This window comes from Perca flavescens, chromosome 18 (genome assembly GCF_004354835.1).
Source record: "Perca flavescens isolate YP-PL-M2 chromosome 18, PFLA_1.0, whole genome shotgun sequence".
NCBI classification, from domain to species: Eukaryota; Metazoa; Chordata; class Actinopteri; order Perciformes; family Percidae; genus Perca; species Perca flavescens.
Window position 1 is genome coordinate 31,743,769 of NC_041348.1, and position 10,000 is coordinate 31,753,768.

The window sequence follows — 10,000 nt, forward strand, 5'->3', positions numbered from 1 at the left end:
CTGAGTCACCTGTACAAGTACACTTTAATGATTTCCTTATGACCCAAGTCATCTAATGAACTACTGTAACACACACAGACACACACACACACACTCACAAACACAGCCAATCGTACCCCTCCCTGATGGAGAAGTATCTGCTGATGTTTCTCACCATTGATCCTGACCAAATCTCCACCTCCATTTGTAGAAATGGAGCCCCCAAACTTAGCAGGGAACCTCCACCGTGCTCCACTGTTACCTGCAGACTCTCATTAGACCCACGAGTCATTCTAAACTACTACTGTCCCTCCCTCCACCAACCGGCTACACACAGGTAGTTCTGCACCCCCCCAGGTCCTATGGTAAATGGGTTCTCGCCTTCTTATTTAATCGGAGCTCTTACATGTCCGCACACCTGTCAGAGCACCGAGGTCGTCCAATCAGATGCTCCACCATGTGCTCCAGCCTTTTCATTGGTTGATCCAAACCTCTGGAATGGTTTACCTATTCATGGAAGAACAGCTCGGACCATTGAAGTGTTCAAGTCCATGCTTAAGACCCACTATTATTTTATTGGCTTTTAATTTAAGCTGAGCTTTGATATCTTGACCTTATTTTACTGTTAGTGATATATATTGTATTGTATATTGTGCTCCGTTTGTGTACACCAGTCTAATTCAACTCATAATCAGCCAAAGTCTGCATATTTGTGCATATTTTTTTTCAAATAAGCCGCACTTTCGCCGCATTAATTGCCGATTTTCCGCGCAAAATATTTGGGGCTTGCATGATTTCATAATCCTCGCATTTTCGTAGCAAAAAAGTCCCATAATATATCTCAGCAGAAAGTTAAAAATTATTAATATTATTATTATATATAATTATTATTATATATATAATTATTGTTATATATTATTATTATTATATATTATTATTATTATATATTATTCATTATATATAATAATTATTATTATTATATATATTATATATATTATATATATTATATATTATTATTATATATTATTTATATATATTATTATATATATTAATATATTATTATTATATATATTAATATATTATTATTATATATATTATATTATTATATTTTATTAACAATGTTTGAAAGTCTGTCTCTTTTGCCTCTTTTATTTCCCTCTGTTTAGACTATTACTTTAATTTTTACTTTCATATTACATTATTTGTATATATTTTTGTATCTTATTTCTTTACGTCTCGCGATGACTGAATATCTGTAAACTAATTTTTTAAATAAAGTAAACAATAAAAGCAGTGTTTATTTTTCTCTTTTTCATCAAACTGCAATTTTTGCAAATTTCCACAATTTCATCGCATAAAATAGCACAAATATCCCTCATATTCCATCGCATCTTTGAAGAAAACGTGCAACATAATCAAGGGTTTTTGCCCCACAACAATCACAAAAAACCTCCACGTGTGTGGAAGGGCTGTCTGACTCCGAGCCTACACAGTTTTCTTTCTGCAGCTGGACCTGGAAGAACTGATGCTGGTTCGAAGGGAAAGGGCAGTAACACCAAATATTAATATTAATGTATGATTTAGATCATTATTTATATTTTTGGAAGCATTCTTAGTTTACAGCATTCGTTCACACCTGCCTAAGACTTTTGCAAAGTACTGTGTATACACACATACATATATATATATATATATATATATATACACATATACACACACACACAGTATATATTTGTTATATTCGAGAGTCTGGAGGAATACATCCCGTTGCTTTTCAAAAAAAAAAAAACAGAATAGCAACTCACTGATTGTTATCTGACATATTATATCAGCTGTTACTGCTCTAATATCATATATATCATATACTGTATATCAGCTGTTACTGCTCTAATATCATATATATCTCATATTATATCAGCTGTTACTGCTCTAATATCATATATATCATATACTGTATATCAGCTGTTACTGCTCTAATATCATATATATCTCATATTATATCAGCTGTTACTGCTCTAATATCATATATATCTCATATTATATCAGCTGTTACTGCTCTAATATCATATATATCTCATATTATATCAGCTGTTACTGATCTAATATCATATATATCTCATATTATATCAGCTGTTACTGATCTAATATCATATATATCTCATATTATATCAGCTGTTACTGATCTAATATCATATATATCTCATATTATATCAGCTGTTACTGATCTAATATCATATATATCTCATATTATATCAGCTGTTACTGATCTAATATCATATATATCTCATATTATATCAGCTGTTACTGATCTAATATCATATATATCTCATATTATATCAGCTGTTACTGATCTAATATCATATATATCTCATATTATATCAGCTGTTACTGCTCTAATATCATATATATCTCATATTATATCAGCTGTTACTGCTCTAATATCACATATATCTCATATTATATCAGCTGTTACTGCTCTAATATCATATATATCTCATATCAGCTGTTACTGCTCTAATATCATATATATCTCATATTATATCAGCTGTTACTGATCTAATATATATATCTCATATTATATCAGCTGTTGCTGATCTAATATCATATATATCTCATATTATATCAGCTGTTACTGATCTAATATATATATCTCATATTATATCAGCTGTTGCTGATCTAATATCATATATATCTCATATTATATCAGCTGTTACTGCTCTAATATCATATATATCGCATATTATATCAGCTGTTACTGATCTAATATCATATATATCTCATATTACAGCCGCTGATCCAAACATTTCAGAGTCGCATTAACTATTTTACATTTAAATCTTCAATTTAAACTCTTACAGACTTTACAAGAAACAACTTGTTCTCAGAAAGAAGAAGAGAAAGAGAAAGAGAGAAGCGAGATAAATGGAGAGAATAAATAAAGAGATTAAATTAAAGTTGAACTCACAGGTTGAAGTTTGGATCGTGCTGCTGGTTTCCTCTCAGCTCGCACAGGTGATGACAAGACTGCTGCTAAAAGGGAAGTGAATGTGTGTGTGTGTGTGTGTGTGTGTGTACATGACTCTGTGCATATCTATGTGTGTTTGTTTCTGTGTGTGTGTGTGTGTGTGTGTGTGTGTCTCTCTCTGTGTGTGGGTGTGTGTGTCTCTATGTATGTGTACATGTCTTTGTGCATATCTATGTGTGTGTGCATGTCTTTGTGTTTCTGTGCGTGTCTCTGTGTTTGTGCGTCTCTGTATGTGTGTGTGTGTGTGTGTGTGTGTGTCTGTGTGTGTCTCTATGTGTGTGTGCATGTCTTTGTGTGTTTGTGTTTCTGTGCGTGTCTCTGTCTGTGTGTGTGTGTCGCTGTGTGTGTGTGTGTGTGTGTCTGTATGTGTGTGTCTGTGTGTGTGTGTGTGTCTGTATGTGTGTGTGTGTCTCTGTGTGTGTCTGTGTGTGTGTGTGTGTGTCTCTGTGTGTGTCTGTGCGTGTCTCTGTGTGTGTGTCTGTGTGTGTCTGTGCGTGTCTCTCTGTGTGTGTCTCTGTGTGTGTCTGTGTCTGTGCGTGTCTCTGTGTGTGTGTGTGTGTGTGTGTGTGTGTGTGTGTGTGTGTGTCTGTCTGTGCTGTCTGTGCGTGTCTCTGTGTGTGTGTGTGTCTGTGTGTGTCTCTGTGTGTGTGTGTGTCTGTGTGTGTCTCTGTGTGTGTGTGTGTGTGTGTGTGTGTGTGTGAAACCACTAATTCAGGTCTTCCTCTTTCAGTAACACCCCCATTCTCTGTTTCAGCTCTTTATTACATCTCACATCTCTCTCATCACATCATCGGTTTTCCCCTCAAACTGTTTTCTTATTTCAGATGTAAAGCAGCCCAAGAGTCTGAACATCCTGCAGAAACTTCAGGTGTGTGTGTGTGTCTGTATGTGTGTGTGTGTGTGTGTCTGTGTGTGTGTGTGAATGACTTTGTGGTCACCAGTCTGTGAGAAGAGATTTCAAACAGGAAGCGCTAAAAGCTAATTCAGCAATCTCTGAATGGTCACAATTCAATAAAAATGTCAAATATTTAGAGTCCAGTGAGACGCAGTGTGTGAACGTGAAGATTAGAAATCTAAAATATGAACGAGGCTTTATGAGATGATGACGCTTCCTATGTGTCCAAAATTAAACTTAAAAAGGTACGTTTTGATTATCATTATTCCCTCTCTCTTTTATTTCCCACTCATGCTGAGAGACAAAGAGAGAGAGGGGGGAGGTCCCGGGACATGTCTGTATGTCCATAAAAATATTTAAAAAATAAGAGACAAAACTGAAAAAAAAAAAAAAAAAAAAAAAAGGCCTGAAAAGGAGACAAAAACGTTGGAAAATTGTCCATAAAAAAACTCAGACAAGGAAGCAAAAACCCCGAAAAAAAGCGACAAAAAAATTAAAAAATAAATACTTTGAAAAGGAGACAAAAATCCTGAAATATGCAAAAAAAAAAAGCGACAAAAACGTAAAAAATAAATACCACAAAAAAAACCCAAATAGCCAGAAAAGGTGACAAAAACATTGGAAAATTGTCCATAAAAAAAATCAGAAAACGAGACAAAACCCTCCAGAAAAATACTTGAAAAAAAAAAAAAAAACCTTGCCCCAAAATGCGACAAAATCCCAAAAAAATCCAAAATTGTTTTTAATTTTTTTTTTAAAGCGTATTTCTGGGTTGCTTCAGTCGTGGCATATTCACAACGTTCTGACGATCTCTGGGATGTTTCTGCTCCTATTTTCAACGTTTTTTTCTTAATGTCGCCAGTTAGGTGTGTGTGTCTGTGTGTGTGTGTGTGTGTCTGTGTCTGTGTGTGTGTGTGTGTGTGTGTGTGTGTGTGTGTGTGTGTCTGTGTGTGTGTGTGTGTGTCATCCGTTAGGTTCAAACATTCTTCGACCCTGAAGACACAAACTGAAACTCTCAATACAAACAAAGTTTTATTTCTCTCATTGAAACTGTACAGACTTAAATATTGGGGCGATACGAAGAGGTGCATGCTGGGATGCGGGGTCAGGCCACCTCCTCCATGTAGTCAGCTCCGTGACTCTGGCTCAGCTGAGAGACGCTCAGGTCCTGAGTGATGTCATCAAACTGCACAACAAACACACACAGGAGACGCACATTTAAAGACACACAACGCTACGGACATGGGAACAAGCATATCTCCACCAGACTCCATGTAAATAATCAGGACTTTTAGGAACAAGCATATCTCCACCAGACTCCATGTAAATAATCAGGACTTTTAGCGTGTATAGAGCCAGCATATCTCCACCAGACTCCATGTAAATAATCAGGACCTTTAGCGTGTATAGAGCCAGCATATTTAGCTCCACCACCAGACTCCATGTAAATAATCAGGACTTTTAGCGTGTATAGAGCCAGCATATCTCCACCAGACTCCATGTAAATAATCAGGACCTTTAGCGTGTATAGAGCCAGCATATCTCCACCAGACTCCATGTAAATAATCAGGACTTTTAGCGTGTATAGAGCCAGCATATCTCCACCAGACTCCATGTAAATAATCAGGACTTTTAGCATGTACAGTGGGGGAAATAAGTATTTGACCCCTTGCTGATTTTGCAGGTTTGCCCACTTACAAAGAATGCAAAAATCTACAATTGTAATCATATGTACATTCTAACAGTGAAAGACAGAATCCCAAAGAAAATTCCAGAAAATCACATCATATGAATTTATTAAAATTGATAACCATCTGATGAGGAAAAACAAGTATTTGACCCCCTGGACAAACAGCATGTTAATATTTTGTAGAAAAGCCATTATTGGCCAGCACAGATGTCAAACGGTTTTTATAGTTTGTGACAAGGTTTGTGCACATTTCGGCAGGGATGTTGGCCCACTCCTCCCTGCAGACAGCCTCCAAATCATTCAGGTTCCGAGGTTGTCGCCTGGCAACTCGAATTTTAAGCTCCCTCCAAAGATTTTCAATCGGTTCAGGTCTGGAGACTGGCTAGGCCACTCCAGAACCTTGATGTGCTTCTTCTTCAGCCACTCTTTTGTTGCTTTGGCGGTGTGCTTAGGGTCGTTGTCGTGCTGAAACACCCATCCTCGACCCATCTTCAGCTCTCTCACTGAGGGAAGGAGATGTCGGTCCAGAATTCCACGATACATGGCCCCGTCCATCCTCCCCTCAATACGATGGAGTTGTCCCGTCCCCTTGGCTGAAAAGCACCCCAAAGCATGATGTTGCCACCACCATGCTTGACGGTGGGGATGGTGTTCTTTGGGTTGTACTCTGTGTTCTTTGCCCTCCAAACACGACGAGTTGAGTTGAGGCCAAAAAGTTCTATTTTGGTCTCATCTGACCACATCACCTTCTTCCAGGCCTCTTCTGAGTCGTCCAGGTGGTGAATGGCGAACTTCATGCGGGCCTGTACATGTTTCTTCTTGAGCAGGGGGACCTTGCGTGCGCTGCAGGATTTCAATCCATGACGGCGTAGTGTGTTACCAACCGTTTCTTTTGTAACTGTGGTCCCAGCTGCCTTCAGTTGATTCATCAGTTCCCCCTTGTGGTTTTGGGATGATTCCTCACCGTTCGCATGATCAGGGACACCCCACGAGGCAAGATCTTGTGTGGAGGCCCAGACCGAGGGAGGTTGGCGGTGGTGTGGTGCTTCTTCCATTTCCTGATAACTGCACCGACAGTTGATTTTTTCTCTCCAAGTTGCTTTCCAATTCTCTTGTAGCCCATCCCAGCCTTGTGCAGATCAACAATCTTGTCCCTGATGTCCGTAGAAAGCTCTTTGGTCTTGCCCATGGTGGGGATGTTGGATGCTGGTTGTTTGGGTGTTGACAGGTGTCTTTTATACAGGTAACGAGGTGAGGCAGGTATATTTGATGTAGATAATTGGTTCGGATTGGGGCTGTGTCTTAAAGAAATTCTAACTGGCTTGTAGGAGCCAGAATACTTGCTGTTTGTCCAGGGGGTCAAATACTTGTTTTTCCTCATCAGATGGTTATCAATTTTAATAAATTCATATGATGTAATTTTCTGGAATTTTCTTTGGGATTCTGTCTTTCACTGTTAGAATGTACATATGATTAAAATTGTAGATTTTTGCATTCTTTGTAAGTGGGCAAACCTGCAAAATCAGCAAGGGGTCAAATACTTATTTCCCCCACTGTATAGAGCCAGCATATCTCCACCAAACTCCATGTAAATAATCAGGACTTTTAGCGTGTATAGAGCCAGCATATCTCCACCAAACTCCATGTAAATAATCAGGACTTTTAGCGTGTACAGAGCCAGCATATTGTATTCCCTAACGTGTCAGTGTATTGTCACCTTGTCGCTGTTGTCGGGTCCCTCGATGGAAACTTCCTCTATCTCCTCCCCGATGCTGATCTCGCTCCGGGACAGATCTGACCGATGGCTGCAACACACACACAACAACAACAACAACAACAACACATCAATACACAACAACACACAACAACAACAACCAGCTCAAACCCCTCCCGTCAGAGATCAGACCGCCGCGTGGCACTTTCGTCATTTTGTTGTTTTAGCGACAAACAAAAGTGGTAAAACGGAGAAAAAACACAACAAAAATCAAGTAGAGCTGGACACCGATACTCCGATCCTATTAGTATGGAACAATGACTTTTCTTTGAGGGGCCAAATTTCGGTTCCAAAGAGCGCGTAAAGGCAAGCTTATCTGTCCTCTCTGCATGTTGACCGACACACACGCAGACACACACACACACACACACACACACACACACACACACACACACACACACACAACAGACACACACACACACACACACACACACACCAACAGACACACACACACACACACACACACACACACACACACACACACACACACACACACACACACACACACACACACACACACACACACACACACACACACACACACACACACACACACACACACACACACACACACACACCAACAGACACACACACACACACACACACAAAAACACACATATACGCAGACACACACACACCAACAGACAAACACACACACAAAACACACATATACGCAGACACACACACACACACACACACACACACACACACACACATATCATATCGCACACACACACACACACACACACACACACACACACACACACATACATACGCAGACACAGACAGACACACACACACCAACAGACACACACACACACACACACAAACAAACACACACATACGCAGACACAGACAGACACACACACACACCCCCACCAACAGACAAACACACACAAAAACACACATATAGGCAGACACACACACACAGACAAACACACACACAAAAACACATATACGCAGACACACACACACACACACACACACACACACAAACATACACAAGTACACACACACACAAACAAACACACACATACGCAGACAGAGACAGACACACACACACACCCACCAACAGACAAACACACACAAAAACACACATATAGGCAGACACACACACACACACACACACACACAGACAAACACACACACAAAAACACATACAGAGACACACACACAAACACACACACAGACACAAGCGCAGGCACTCGCACACACACGCGTGGGCACACATCCAGACACACACACACACACACACACACATACACACACACACACACACACACACAACACACACACACACACACACACACACACACACACACACACACACACACACACACACACACACACACACACACACACACACACACACACACACACACACACACACACACACACACACACACACACACACACACCCCCTGAGAAAACCAAACCCAGAGAACTGAAGGTCTTACCTGTTGAAGTCATCGTCGTATTCAACGTCGTCATCTGAAAAACACAGTTTACCGGTTTAATATATCTAACGTTAACACAGTTTACGGTTTAATATATCTAACGTTAACACAGTTTACCGGTTTAATATATCTAACGTTAACACAGTTTACCGGTTTAATATATCTAACGTTAACACAGTTTACCGGTTTAATATATCTAACGTTAACACAGTTTACCAGTTTAATATATCTAACGTTAACACAGTTTACCGGTTTAATATATCTAACGTTAACACAGTTTACCGGTTTAATATATCTAACGTTAACACAGTTTACCGGTTTAATATATCTAACGTTAACACAGTTTACCGGTTTAATATATCTAACGTTAACACAGTTTAACATATCTAACGTTAACACAGTTTACCGGTTTAATATATCTAACGTTAACACAGTTTACCGGTTTAATATATCTAACGTTAACACAGTTTACCGGTTTAATATATCTAACGTTAACACAGTTTACCGGTTTAATATATCTAACGTTAACAAAGTTTACCAGTTTAATATATCTAACGTTAACACAGTTTACCGGTTTAATATATCTAACGTTAACAAAGTTTACCAGTTTAATATATCTAACGTTAACAAAGTTTACCGGTTTATTATATCTAACGTTAACACAGTTTACCGGTTTAATATATCTAACGTTAACAGTTTACCGGTTTAATATATCTAACGTTAACACAGTTTACCGGTTTAATATATCTAACGTTAACACAGTTTACCAGTTTAATATATCTAACATTAACACAGTTTACCAGTTTAATATATCTAACGTTAACACAGTTTACCGGTTTAATATATCTAACGTTAACACAGTTTACCAGTTTAATATACCTAACGTTAACACAGTTTACCAGTTTAATATATCTAACATTAACACAGTTTACCAGTTTAATATATCTAACATTAACACAGTTTACCAGTTTAATATATCTAACATTAACACAGTTTACCAGTTTAATATATCTAATGTTAACACAGTTTACCGGTTTAATATATCTAACGTTAACACAGTTTACCGGTTTAATATACCTAACGTTAACACAGTTTACCAGTTTAATATATCTAACATTAACACAGTTTACCAGTTTAATATATCTAACATTAACACAGTTTACCGGTTTAATATATCTAA

General features: G+C 38.4%; 2 protein-coding genes across 5 annotated transcripts in view; both read right to left on the reverse strand.

The window, feature by feature from the left end:
* The window catches only part of ccr6a (chemokine (C-C motif) receptor 6a), a 28,556-nt gene extending 25,560 nt beyond the window's left edge, over positions 1-2,996 (reverse strand). Inside the window, exon 1 of the mRNA XM_028605785.1 lies at positions 2,945-2,996. The gene's annotated coding sequence lies outside the window, so the exon portion shown is untranslated. The remainder of the gene's footprint in view (positions 1-2,944) is intronic.
* A 1,916-nt stretch (positions 2,997-4,912) lies between these two features.
* cep43 (centrosomal protein 43) overlaps positions 4,913-10,000 on the reverse strand; it is a 32,187-nt gene continuing 27,099 nt past the window's right edge. For all 4 annotated transcript variants that reach the window (XM_028605961.1, XM_028605960.1, XM_028605962.1 and 1 more), the window contains 3 exons: positions 8,821-8,854; positions 7,307-7,394; positions 4,913-5,085 (listed from right to left, as the gene is read on the reverse strand). In XM_028605961.1, coding sequence (XP_028461762.1) covers positions 5,005-5,085; positions 7,307-7,394; positions 8,821-8,854 — 203 coding nt within the window. In that variant the 3' untranslated portion in view covers positions 4,913-5,004. The remainder of the gene's footprint in view (positions 5,086-7,306; positions 7,395-8,820; positions 8,855-10,000) is intronic.